Here is a 14,696-nt window from a genome sequence, read left to right on the forward strand (position 1 = left end):
TATTTGAGAGGGAGAGAGCTTGTTGTGAGGGAGCGGTAGGGGAGGGGCAGAGGGAGAGGAAGAAGCATTAGACTCCCTGCTGAGCCGGGAGCTGGGCACAAGTCTGGATCAGAGGACCCTGGGATCATGATCTTAGCGGAAGGCAGATGCTTAACCATCTGAGCCACTCATGTGCCCCTTTTTCTGGGAGGGTCTTAAAGTGTAATCAGATTAGGTATTAAGTTTTGGTTGGTTGATGCAGGGCTTAGGAGAGGTCACACAGTTTTGGGCCTTCTGTTTTGTTTAACGTTTTCTAGGGAAGCCGTAAAAAAATACTGCAAACTGAGTGGGTTAAGTAGATTGATTTTGTCATAGTTTTGGAAGCTCACATTCCGAGATCAAGATGACAGCATGGTTGGCTTCCTCTGATACCTCTCTCCTTAGCTTGCTACCTCTTCACGTTGTCTCTTTTCTGTGCAGTCTTGGTGCCTTAATGTGTCCCAATTTCCTCTTCCTACAAGGACATAGGATTGGAATGGGGCCCTTCCTGACAACCTCATTTAAGTTAATGATCTCATTAAAGCCTTTATCTCCAAATATGGTTCTGTTCAGAGGTGGGGAAGTTGCCACCTGGATCTATGAATTTGTGTGTTGGGGGGGGCACAGTTCTCCTAATATTAGACAGGGAAAGGAAGATAGAATATGGTTGGCACCACGTGTAGTTAAAGTGATAGGGTGGTACTTTTCAAAGTTTAACTTGGCTTTATACAGGTAAGGGGTAAAATTTCTTTTATCCTTCTAGATTCCCTGGCCTGGGGCCCTGTAAATTACACTGACAAAAGAAAGATTAAACAAGAAAAAACAAATAGAAGTTTATTAGAGTGTGCTACCACCTCCCAGTAACTCAGGGGTGGTTAGAATTTGCCAACTCTTTACCTAATTACATGGGGGGCAGGGAAGGGCACTTCATGGAAAAACAGATGACTTTTTGGAAAGGTACAGGTAAATGGGCCCTTAGAAGAATTGATGGGAGAAATGATAGTTTGTTGCAATGTCTGGGTGTGGTGCTGATTTTGTGTGTGTATCTGTAGGGAAGAGTTGCTTGGGGGGGAGGAGACTGATAAATTCTTTTTGGAGGCTCTGCTTTTTGATAGATAAGGAATTGCAGAAATTAAAATGCCTTCAGCTCAAAACTATTCTTACATTAAAGTATCATATTTTGGGGTGCCCTGTGGTGATTTCTTCACACTATAAATGCCTTAATATTAGCTAATAGTGTTCTTTACTTTTTTTCAGAACATGAAAACTTTTCCCATTAGCTATTCATACTTTATTTTTTCCAAAAGTAAATTTAAATTAAAAATTCTAAAGACATTGCAGAAATGCATAGGTAATATTAGTGATTTGACTCTAGGGATTGTTTTTAGTTTATAAGTTATCACTTGACTTTTGTTTAAAGTGATAAACTTTATTTTAGAATCTCATCAATGTCTGTCTTTTTATTTCGTACAAACTATAAAAACGGTTTTCCATTTCCATTTAGTTATTGAAACTTATTTTAAGAGTTTCCAACAAAAACTTGTTGAAGAGTGACATCCTATTACATACATCGCAAAGGAGCTTAGTAATTTCATGTCAAAAGATAATGAAAATCCTTTATTCATTCAGAAACATTTAGTTTCCATTTTAATTTCTGAAGACTTCAAAATGTAGTGTAAGATGGTAGTAGAATTAGAGCTTATAGAGTGCCTGAATTTTTATGTGGCTTATTTTAATTGGGTATACTCAACATTTGTCTCATAAATGTATTACTGGAATTGGTTGTCTCAGGTTACTCAGATTGTATCAAAGTTTTCCCACCTGCTCATGGCTCATATAAGCTTATATACCATTTAAACATTTTCATTACCATGTTTAGTTAACCTTTTGTATCCGGCCATTCTTTTAACCTTTTGTTAAATAGATCTCTGTGGTTTGGGGTAGTATAAATAGAATATTTCTATAATATTTGAGAATTTTTCTTGGAAGTATTTTAGCAAGTTGGTAAGATGTTAAAGGATTGTGTCATAGAAAATATTTGAGGGGCGCCTGGGTGGCTCAGTCGTTAAGCGTCTGCCTTGGGCTCAGGTCATGATGCAGGGTCCTGGGATGGAGCCCTGCATCAGGCTCCCTGCTTACCAGGAAGCCTGCTTCTCCCTCTCCTACTCCCCCTGCTTGTGTTCCCTCTCTCGCCGTGTCTCTCTCTGTCAAATAAATAAAATCTTTAAAATAAAAATAAAGAATTTGGAAAAGGGAAGATTAACAATGGCATTATTTTGTTTTTTAAAATTTCACTTTTGAGATTACGCAGTTGTAAATAGAAAATATTTGTTACTAATAAACTCAGACATTACAATGCACAGAAAATTTGATTCCTTCACTGACTGATAGTCTTAAGCTTTGTATTGAAATGAATACTGTTGGGGCGCCTGGGTGGCTTAGTAGTTAGGTGTTTGCCTCTTGCTTCGGTCTTGATCCGGGTCCTGGGATCGAGCCTCACATTGGGCTTCTTTCTCACTGGGAGCCTGCTTCCCCCTCTCCCTCTGTCAGCTGCTCCCCAGGAGCCTGCTTCCCCCTCTCCCTCTGCCAGCTGCTCCCCGTGGTTGTACTTTCTCTCTCCTCAAATAAACAAATAAAATCTTAAAAAAAAAATGAGTATAGTTGTTCAGTTGGCTTCTGCCTTACTTAAAAAAAAAAAAACAAAACTATGAAGTTGCTGTTTAAGATTGGGCTAGAAATTTGAAACTTACTGATGTAGTTGATAGAAGTTCCCAAAAAGTTAAATTTAGAATGCAGAAAAGCTCTAGTGCCTAAAATATTTGATACCCATTGTGATGATTATAATTAAAAAACAATGAACCTTTTCATTATGGAAATTTTCAGACATACATGTAACTAGAGAAAAGAGTATTTACGCATCTCCTTGTACTATCATTTATAACATGTGCAGTCTTTTTTCAGTTATCCCCGTTTAGCATTATCTGGTTTTTAAAACAGATTCCAGATACGTCAGTGTAATTTAATTGTAAAGGCTTCAGTCTTTTATTTACCATCATCACACTCCCATTGTCACATCTAAAATGAGTAATAATTTCTTAATGTCATTAAGTGTACTGTTCATGTTTAAATTTTTGATTGTTTCCTAATTTTCATTTTTTAAAGGTTGGTTGATTGGAGTAAGGATCTCTGTAAGGCCCACATGTGTTTGATCTGCGTATTGAAAGCCATTTATTTGTTGAGGGGAAAAAAACGATCATTTCATCTGTCAAGTATCCTCTGATATGGATTTGCTGGATTACTTCCCTCAGATTTCCTTTAATTTGTTTCTCTGTGTTGAACTTTGTGAAAGTTAGATCAGATTCCAGGTTCCATCTGGGGTGGGGGTGAGGATACATTATAGATGGTGTAATGTGCATCCTAATTTGTCACATCTAGAGACACTTGATATCTCTTTGTGATGAAACTGTTGTAATTAAAAAAAAATAAGGCTTACTGAGACTATTTGTAGTGAAATTAACCAATATTAAGTGTGCACTTTAATTTTATTTATTTATTTATTTTAAAGATTTTATTTATTTATTTGACAGAGAGAGATCACAAGTAGAGAGGCAGGCAGAGAGAGAGAGGGAAGCAGGCTTCCTGCTGAGCAGAGAGCCCGATGCGGGATTCGATCCCAGGACCCTGAGATCATGACCTGAGCCGAAGGCAGCGGCTTAACCCACTGAGCCACCCAGGCGCCCCTGCACTTTGATTTTTAAAGGTTTTATTTATGTATTTGACAGATCACAAGTAGGCAGAGAGACAGGCAGATAGGGGGGAAGCAGTCTCCCTGCTGAGCAGAGAGCCTGACACGGGGCTCAATCCCAGGACCCTGAGATCATGACCTGAGCCAAAGGCAGAGGCTTAACCCACTGAGCCACCCAGGCACCCCAGCAATTTGATTTTTTTTTTTTTAAAGATTTTATTTATTTATTCGACAGAGAGAGAGATCACAAGCAGGCAGAGAGGCAGGCAGAGAGAGAGAGGAGGAAGCAGGCTCCCTGCTGAGCAGAGAGCCCGATGCGGGGCTCGATCCCAGGACTCCGAGATCATGACCTGAGCCGAAGGCAGCGGCTTAATCCACTGAGCCACCCAGGCGCCCCAGCAATTTGATTTTTGACAGATGTGTACATTTTGATAACCACAATCAAGATAAAGCCCCATCACCTCAAGAATAACCTTCCCGGGCGCCTGGGTGGCTCAGTGGGTTAAGCTGCTGCCTTCGGCTCAGGTCATGATCTCAGGGTCCTGGGATCGAGTCCCGCATCGGGCTCTCTGCTCAGCAAGAAGCCTGCTTCCCTCTCTCTCTCTCTCTCTCTCTGCCTGCCTCTCCGTCTACTTGTGATCTCTCTCTGTCAAATGAATAAATAAAATCTTTAAAAAAAAAAAAAAAAAGAATAACCTTCCCTTTGCATTCATACCCCTAGCCCACAGGCTCTCTCCCCTCCTTGTGCACTCCAGTGATTTAGTTTTTGCTCTTTTTTTGCCTATTTTAGAATTTCATTATAATTGGAATCTTAGAGTAGTAAAATCATTGTCATTTAGAAGAGATAGAGCATGAGAAGATAATTTTGGCAAGGAGCTCCAGGTCTAATTTCATTACATTTTTATATGACAGGGACTTGCCATGAGGTGTTGAAGCCTTGTTTCACTGAGTTGGAGAGACTGGACCTAAATGGCGCAGCATGACTTTGCTCCAGCCTGGCTTAATTTTCCTACTCCACCATCATCAACAAAGGTACTCTTTCTTGTATTTTTGTCTTTGTGTCTGTTTCTCATTTGTTCTTGTACACAAATGTAGTTGAAACATGAAGCCTTAATATTTTTGTAGAGAAAATTTTCTTGTATTATCTAAGTTATTTAAGTTATTATAAAAGTTGATTTTTTCCATCACCGTAGTGTACCATTTATTTCAGTTGTATTTTGTACTAACCGAGTTTCACACATTTTATTGCAAAACCAATGCAAACCTGTTAGATACATTGCATCTTAACTTTATACCATTCTTCAGATAATAACTTGGTTTACTTCCTGTTCTGTAGGTAATACATGAAAAGAAAATTCCAAGGGTTTTTGAGGTCTTTGCTTCTACCCAGAAGATTTCTTTTTCAGACAAATAAGATGTTGAATGGCACATCATTAAAATTTCAGGAGTGATGAAAACTTTGCAACATTTTTATAAATCAATCCTCAGTAATCTAATAAATGTTCATTTTACTTGAAAATCAAAGCAGTAGTTTGTGTAAGACTTGCTAAGCATTGCAGTTATCTTCCACTTAAAGACTTGCTAAGACAGAGACCTTGAATTGGTTAAACTCCATCTAACTGGCTTAATAGCTATCTTTGACTTTGTTTTTTACATAGCGCAGAGGAATCAAGGGAGAGTCTTGATTATCTGTTTGTCTGTTTTTGTTTTTTTTTTTTTTTTAGACTTTATTTATTTATTTCTCAGAGAGAGAGAGATAGAGAGTGCACAAGCAGGTAGGGTGGCAGGCAGAGGCAGAGAGAGAAGCAGGCTCCCCACTGAGCAAGGAGCCGGATGCGGGACTTGATCCCAGGGCTCTCTGATCATGACCTGAGCCGAAGGCAGCAGTTTAACTGACTGAGCCACCCAGGTGTCCTAATCTGTTTGCCTATTAATCATGTTCTACCATGCTAAAGAGTTCATTTAGGATCTTTTGGGGGTAGGCAGTTCTTACAGAAAAAGCTTGTTAAAAGCAACTCCTAAGGGAACAATTTTTATAATTTGGAAAGTCCTTCCCCAGTAAGGACTTGTCAGATCATAATAAATTGGCCCAAGTTTTGGCCCATAATTTTGTACAGATGGATTCTCTGGAAGGTTAATTGACTTGCCTGTTTTTCATAGAATTACTGTGAGCCTAAACTAGAATCCAGGATGCATTTCTTATTCTGTACTCTTTACATAGAACTCATTTTGGAATGCTGTCAAATGATTAAATATCTCGTTTCATAGCCTGTGCAGTGGGATTTGAAATTGTTTGAAAATGGTGACTTATATTGATTAAACTGCTGAGATGACTTCTTAGAGTTTCTCTCGTTGCTCCTTTTACCCCTTAGGTGTAGGTCTCTGCAGTTTACTTCCCCTTCCTGATTTCCTTGTAAACCAAGCTGCTCTAATCCAGCCCTCTAGCAGGCTTATATTTTTTTCAGGCCTACTTAAGAGCTTGACTTAAATGAGTTTCCTGCTACCCGCCTTTCTTTTTTTCTGTCTACTTTATCTGAAATAGGTAGAAGACTTGTTTTCATTTTCAAGTAGATAAAAAATTAGCAATACATGGAAAGTTGGTTACAAAACATAAGATTGAGAATAATTTTTGTCTTCATTCAGATGTTAATCTGAGGTTGATTAAGATGTACTGTTGATTTAAGATTAACTATTTATGTGATGAAATCCTTATTTCCAGAATGTGATGACCCTTGATCTGGATGTAGGTCTTCATGAATGATGATTTTGAGAATTGGGATTGCCACCTCTAAATCTGTTCTGATCTGTTCTAAATTACCTACAGGAAATGGTATTTATTTGAACTCTTAACGTATTTGAAATTCTTTCTTTAGACCTTACCCAATGTAATTTTGACAAATACAGACTTTTTAGTAATAACTTCTTACACCTTCCTTCTTAACCTTTCATGTCTCCAAATTACTATTCATAGGTTCTCATTCATAATTAACCTTTTGTTTTCCATTAGGGCCCTTTTAATCTTACCTGAGTAAATGGAACAGACATTAATTTACCGTGGGGTTCTCTATTTCAACGTAATGGAAGTCTTTATTTATTGTTTGAAGATATGAGGACTTGAAATAAAAAGTAAAAATACTTTTAGAAGTGCACTTTAGTAGTTTTCTGAGGTGTGTTTTAGCCCCATCATGTGGTGAAATTTTAAACTGCATGTAGTTGATTATATACGGCATAGGGCATTGACATTTGAGCTGTTACCTAATAAAAAGTAAATTTTAGGGGCGCTTGGGTGGCTTAGTGGGTTAAGCCTTTGGCTCAGGTCATGATCTCAGGGTCCTGGGATCGAGCCCTACATCGGGCTCTCTGTTCAACAGGGAACCTGCTTCTCCCTCTCTGCTTGCCTCCCTGCCTACATGTAATCTCTGTCAAATAAATAAACTCTTTTTTTAAAGAAGTAAACTTTACATAATATTTTGTATACACATAGGTATCTGATATTTTCTTGTGTGGTCTTCTATTTAAAATCTAGTAGAGGGGCTCCTGGGTGGCCCAGTGGGTAAAGCCTTTGGCTCAGGTCATGATCTCAGGAGTCCTGGGGCTGAGCCCTGATGGGCTCTCTGCTCAGCAGGGAGCCTGCTTCCCCCTCTCTCTGCCTACCTCTCTGCCTACTTGTGATCTCTCTCTTTCTCTCATATAAAGAAATAAAATATTTATTTATTTATTTTTAAAAATAAAATCTTTTTAAAAAATAAATCTATTAGGAAATGTAAATTGCTACTGATACTATCATCCTTTGATAGATCGTAAGTTGCATTTTGGGTAATAACATTTTTTTTTTTAAGATTTTATTTATTTATTTGACAGATCACAAGTAGGCAGAGAGGCAGGCAGAGAGAGAGAGGAGGAAGCAGGCTCCCCGTGGAGCAGAGAGCCCGATGTGGGGCTTGATCCCAGGACTCTGGGATCATGACCTGAGCCGAAGGCATAGGCTTTAACCCACTGAGCCACCCAGGCGCCCCGGTAATAACATTTTTATTATTGAAGCAATACTGAACTGAAATGGTTGTAGGTACTGGAAAAGTTTAGATAACCTCATTTTAGATGTTTCTCCTTTTGGCCATCTTACCCTCGGAAGGGTGATAAATCGATTCTTGTAATCAGGTTTAGGTATCAGGTTGAGGTATCCTTTCATAGTATTGTTAGAAGAAGGAAGATTCCTGGGACACCTGCAGCTTATTTGGAAAAGCTTGTAACTCTTGGTGTTGGGGTGGTGAACTCAAGCCCCAACCAAATTGGTTGTGTGGAGCCTACTTAGAAAAAAAAAAGGGAGGGGGGAGGTGGTTGATTCCAGGGGCATGATACTAAAAGAGCAAATATGTGTGTTGTACGACATAGAAGATACAGAAATTTTTATTCTTTTTAAGTACATAGTAATACAGACCTGTTATGATGACGTTCCACTACAGTAAATTCATACTCATATTCAGTATTCAGTAATTACTTCTATGGCTAGAGTGTAGCATTAGTGCATTACGGATTCTTTCAAGGTAATATCTAAAAAATAGTAATTAATATTTTGCCACATTTTTAAAAATAATGTTTAAACAGTGTTGGCTTGCTTTGAAAAAGTGTATTTAAAGTTCAGGCTAAGAGAAGATCTGAAAATTCATTCAGCACTGGTAGTGGAGTTCATTGAAATTTCTTGTTTAGTACACATAGAGTTTTTTGTTAAATAGAGATTCATACTGCGGGCATCCAAGAAAAAATGCTGAATTATTTTTTAAAGGAATCCAGAAAAAGATTTTAAGTATGTAAAAGGATAAAGACAATAAAGGAATAGAGAGAGGGTCTCTTTCTTGCTCATGGTAATAATCTGTTTTTTTGAGTCATCATGTACCAGTGATTGTATAAAACAGTTCATGTGAGTGCTAACAAAAAACACAAGAGGTAAATTTTTTGTTTTCTGTCTCCCATATACAAAGGTGGGAACTGAGGTTGAGAGAGGTAAGTAATGTGCTCCAAAGTGCTGGAGCTAGGATAGGAATCCATGTGTGCCTGACATTAATGTTTATCAATTTAATAAATTTTTTTTCTCAACTGTTAGGTAGTAGATTGATTTTCAGAAGTGAATTTAGGATGCTTTTATGCATACAACAGAATGTATTTTTATCCTGGTTTGGATAAATGAAATTTTTTTTCACTTTAGAGATGGCATCTCCAGTATCTATCATCACTGGTTACAGATCTAACTTTTCAGCATGTGTAATCTTTTATTGAGTGGATCTACATGGATTATTTAGTTTACCAGTTAATGGACTAAGCTGCAGGATTGTCCATGCATCTCTTGAATACTTTTGTAGGATAAATTCTTAGAGTCAGTGGATCAGAGGATTTGTACATTTTGGTAGGTAATGTCTAATAGCTCTCAGAAAGGTTGTATTGGGGTGCCTGGGTAGTTCAGTTGGTTAAGTGTCCTACTCTAGATTTCAGTTCAGGTCTTGATCTTCAGGTCTTGATCTCCAGGTCCTGAGTTCATGCTCTGTGTTGGGCTCCTACTTTAAAAAAAAAAAAAAAAAAAAAGTTACACATATTTATAATCCCATCAGAATTTTAGGAGGGGGCTCATGTTCTCAGTTTTGGCAATACTGGATGTTTTCGCCTTTTTTCATCTATGCAGTTAGATGACAAATGGTACTTGATTATTTTGCGTTTTTAAATAATGGTTGAGTATATTTTGGTGTTAGGTTTCTTAACTGCTTGTCATGTGATGTTTCTTAGTGATTTCATAATAGCTCTTTTCACATTGGGAAATTTGTTTGCTATATATATTGCAAATATATTTGCTTTGGTAATTTGTAATTTGCTTGTTTTGGTAAATTTTTTTAAAGTTTCTGATTTCTACTCCAGTATAGTTAATATACATTGTTACATTAGTTACAGGTGTACAATGTAGTGATTCAGCAATTCTCAACATGTTTTGATGATTCTTTACAAAACCTTGTTGAAAGTTTTAATGAAACCTACAAAGAAGGATAGATTATAATTAAGTGAATGCTCATTAAACATCAAGATAGTCATATCTTAACATTCTTCTATATTAGCTTTTATTTCTTCTGGAAGTAAAGCATTATGTATATATTGAAGTCTAGTGTCTTATTTCTTCACAGTCCTTTCTCTTCATTTTTCCCCGGAGGTATTCTCAGGGTATGTGTTCTTATAACTACATTTGTGAATGCTAAATAGTAATGTTATGTATGTTTTATCTTTTAAATTCATGTGTCTTTGAGATTTTCTTGCCCCATGTTGATGTCTACAAATGTAAACTCTGTAACCATCTTAAAACTCTGTGTGGTTAAAACAAAAAACCTCTGTGGTATCCTGTTTTGTTTATCTGTACTACATTTTATTTGTTCTTTTAAGTTTAGATTATTTATAATATTAAAGTTTTGGCTACTATAGAGAAATTTTGCATTGAATATTCTTATGATATATCTCCCTGTACACATGGGTAAGAATTTTTTAGGCCACTGCTCCTCACACTTTAATGGATAAGAAAATAATCTGGGAATTTTGTTAAAGTGCAGATTCTCATTTCATTAGTTCTTGGAGAGGGCCCAAGTTATAACAGTCTTCAAAGTGATGTTGATTTTGCTTGTTTGTAGACAACAGTTTCAGCAGAAGTCCCCAATGTAGATTGAGAAAAAAAAATGCTGAGACTTCATTAGATATTGCCAAATTCCTCATCTGCATGGTGTACTGACTTATACTCCCGAATGCTCTATATAACTATTCTCTTTACTTTAAGTGCTTGCCAAAACTTTGTTAAATTATCACAGTTAACTTTTTCGCCAATCTTTGTCATAAAGTGTGTTTTCACTCTTTCTTGAACATCAAGTTACATTTCTGTGAAATGCCACTTTGCATCTTTGTTACTTCTTTTGGATTCCTTTTCTTTTCACATCAGGACAATATACCTCTCTATATATGTATAAATGTATTACATATATGTATGCACATACATCATTTTTAACATCTTTAAAGTTACGGTGTTTTTTGTTTTGCATATATAATTCATTGGGTGTATTCAAGTATTTTGTAGTACTTGTTGGCTGTTTTAAATGATACTTACTTACTTACTTTATTTTTTATTAAGTAAACTCTATGTCCAGCATGGGTCTTAAACTCCAACCAATGAGCCAGTCGAGTGCCTCAAAGTGATAGCTTTGTTACTGGGGTGAGTGGCTGGCTCTGTTGGTAGAGCATGGGACTCTTAATCTTAGGATTGTGAGTTCAGGCCCCATATGGGGCATAGCGTTTACTTAAAAAAATAATAAAAAGCTTTATTATTAAGTCTTTGTTACAGATCTACCTTTTTAGCCTTATTTCTTCTATTTCTTATTCTTACGTTATTGTGTATATGTCAATCTCTGAAGGGTCTGGGTTTTATCTTACTACCAAGCTAACATAGATGCTGGCAGGAGACACGAGACTCTTGGATCAAGGGCCAAGAACTTCATTACTTAATAGCATGACAAACAGAATAAGCATGATGTTGGTTTTTCATGCCCCCCAAACCTTTGGTAGTTGACATGGAAGGGTCCAGGTGGATGCCACCCTTGGTGCTGCATGGGGAAATCTTCTGCATTTGTAATAAGCCTGCTTTTTGTCCCAGAGAAGGATATTACCTGTAATCCCTCAAACGTTGCTCACTGCAGACATAAACTTGAGAAATGGGCCATACAAAGAGCAGTGAAGGCCTTTCATTCCTGGCATACAAGAAGACTGGAAGGAAATGCTCAGGGCCCCTGATGGTTTGCCTGTCCCAACAATGAACCCATCAGGCCTACATGTTCTTGGCCAAACTTGGATTTTCATATGATTATACCACTCTGTCAGCCACTTTGATTACTCTGACCAAGGCTAAAACCAAATCCATTTAATTGTTTGTTTGATTATTCTAACCAAGGCTAAAACCATACAGCATAAGGCTTCTGTTAACATCCCAAATAGCAGGGTAAGGCCAGGATCTAGCTGGTCATGAGCAGATCCTAGAGGGGACAGGTAGGTGTTTCTTCGTTTTTTTTTTTTTTTTTTTTTCCTTCTTCTTCCAGCTAGCCAGTGTGTGGTCTAAGGCTTCTCTGTTACCAATTAAAATCCACTCAAGAGAGTTTAAACTGACCTGATTTTTGGTATCATTAACCTACAATTATAAGGACAATAGATGGGCCAAAAACCAGCTCTCAACCTCCTAGAAGCTAGCCTGTGGCTTATTTTCCCCACACATAAAAACATTGCATCTGAAGGGGCACAGCTCATTTTAGTTGGGGATTTGTTGTTAAACATGATTTGGATTACTGTTACATTAGTTTGGTCAAGAATCATGGACATTGTCACCATTACTTGCAGCATCATTTGCCATATGTAGCATAACTAGACCTGTTAGGTGTTAGGAGAATCATGACTTATTCAGAATGCAGTCAGGTTGTGCTGTTTTGTTTGGTTTTGCTCTTTTAAAGATTTTATTTATTTATTTGACAGAGAGTACATGCAAGGGGAGCAGCAGGCAGAGGGTGAGGGAGAAGCAGGCTCCCTATTGAACAGAGAGCCTGATGCAGGGCTCAGTCCCAGGACCCTGGGATCATGACCTGAGCTGAAGGCAGATACTTCACTGACTAAGCCACCCAGTTGCCCCCAGGTTGTGCTGGTTTAGGTGTTTTTACACATTCACCTTCAGGAGCTGCTCTTGACATCAAGCACAGGAGAATAGTTAGGGACTGTTTATGGTCACATGAATTTTTCTGATTTCGGAGTATATGAGGATGGCACATTTAGCAGTGCATCAGTGTTTTCTCCAGCTTCTGTATGATTCAGGCGGTGGTGCTGGTTCTAGGAGATAGAGCATTAATTGTTCTCTTTACGTCCTGTACTTTCTGGAGTCAAAGATATTCCCTCTACAGATGCTAGAGTTTTTTCTTTCTATACCCATGAAATTGGTGTATTTTATTTGGATAGCTGACTTCACTTAAAGAAAAATTCTGTACTCATACCCATATTTTTTATCTGGAAGAGTTGGATCCAAGTGGAATAAGGACATTTTTACATAACTGCAGTGACCAATTATAATACTCACCCTAGTCCACATTGGACACTGTACTGAGTACTTGGTGAGAAGTGTACTGAAGCAAATGGTCACTATTTTCCTATATAGGACCATGTCCCACCAAAAAGCGAATCCAGGTGCCCAAACCAGATTGAATTCATTAGGTTTCATTTTGACCAGACCATCACTTTGAGAGGTAGCTTGGCCTGCAGTTTCTCTTAGGGGGAAGAAATATCATGTCAAGAGATAAGGCAAAATCCTAGTATTTCAAAAATAGGTCTGTATAATTCATAACTTTTTAAAAAAATTTTTTTAATCCTAATTACTACCTAAGAAGTGGCTAAGAAGAGATGATCTCTTTTTGGGTATGCTGCATTCGTTGACCAGAGTGTCTCATTAAAATGTGTGAAGAGGGGTGCCTGGGTAGCTCAGTCATTAAGTGCCTGCCTTCAGCTCAGGTCATGATCCCAGGGTCCTGGGATCAAGCCCCGTATACCCACACCCTGCTCAGCAGGAAGCCTGCTTTGCTTCTCCCTCTCCTACTCCCCCTGCTTGTGTTCCCTCTCTTTCTGTGTCTCTGTCAAATAAATAAAAAATATTTTTAAAAAATAAAGTGAAGAGTTAAGGAATGTAGAGTTACAGATCGTTCTGAATTGAGTGTTGAGGAGACAATTCCTGTTGTTCGGATAGTAGGAGGTGTAGAATGTTGAATAGTAGTACTTGAATATTGACCCATTACAGGTTGACCTTCATGACAAAAGATGTACTATTAGTGGAATATTGATGGTCGCAAAAAATGACATGGGTTAATTTCAGGGGTCACAGTCATGTGACCAGAGTTAGCCAGTCAGCTTGCAATAGCAACACTGTAACCTAAAAAAATTTCAACAGTGATGAAACACTATTGATAGCTTCAAGAAGTGATCAAAGGTTTGATGTGTATTGTATAATGTGGCCTCCTTCTCAGTGGGACAAATGGACCAACTTTTGGCAGGCTCACAGGTTAGCATGCAGGGAAGGCTTATGCATCAGGAAGAATAAGTGGTCTATTTTGTGATCGGTCTACATGTCTGGTGTGATGATTGATTTAGGTAGCATGTTACGGACTTAAGCAATATTCTAATTTTAGTTGTTCTTTATGCCAGCATATCTTACTGTAAGCATCTGAGTGATTTAGATTCTCGCAGCAGCAGCAGCAGCAGCTTCAAAGTTCATAATCCCAAAGAATTACTTTTATTATGCTAGTCTCTAGTTTTCAGGTGATCTACCAGATGACTTAGGACATTGGGCAAGAGTCCAAGAGGCAGAAAAAACATAAAACGTCTGGTGGTTAAGACTTAACCTAAGGCTAGTGTTGTATTTTCATTTTAGCTCATTGTGCCAAATGACACTGATCCACTTGGTCTTCCAGAGTTGTTGAGGCCGGATGGCTGCTGCCACCCAGTGGACACTGTTCTCTTTCCTCTTAATGCAGTTGAATCGGCAGTGAACCAGACCTAGGCATTTAGGGGACTATGATTTGAGAGCATTATTGAACCAGGAGCTTGTTATACTGTTAGGGAGGGGTTTACCCCCCAAAAGGCAGTTGCCACTTCATGAAAAACAGATGTTCCAGTGGCCAGGTCAGCTGCATGCTCAAATACTTTCCATTTGATCAAGAGCTCTAATGGTCCCCCTTTTCTGTTCTTAGTTTGAGTTCACTTTCATTTAAGAGCTCAGTAGGGCAGGAACCATATACCCTTTAAAAAAGGGGTGTGCGTGGCAGGCACATGGCACTGCTGTACTGGGAAATAGCCTCTCTGAATATTCCACTACTCATCATATTTTCCAACTATA

At 38.1% G+C, this 14,696-nt stretch overlaps 1 protein-coding gene across 3 annotated transcripts in view; it reads left to right on the top strand.

The window, feature by feature from the left end:
* The window catches only part of GPBP1 (GC-rich promoter binding protein 1), an 80,373-nt gene that overhangs the window by 31,562 nt on the left and 34,115 nt on the right, over positions 1–14,696 (top strand). For all 3 annotated transcript variants that reach the window (XM_047731766.1, XM_047731765.1, XM_047731767.1), the window contains exon 3: positions 4,676–4,795. In XM_047731766.1, coding sequence (XP_047587722.1) covers positions 4,733–4,795 — 63 coding nt within the window. In that variant the 5' untranslated portion in view covers positions 4,676–4,732. The remainder of the gene's footprint in view (positions 1–4,675; positions 4,796–14,696) is intronic.

Source organism: Lutra lutra, chromosome 5, assembly GCF_902655055.1.
Source record: "Lutra lutra chromosome 5, mLutLut1.2, whole genome shotgun sequence".
Taxonomy (NCBI): Eukaryota; Metazoa; Chordata; class Mammalia; order Carnivora; family Mustelidae; genus Lutra; species Lutra lutra.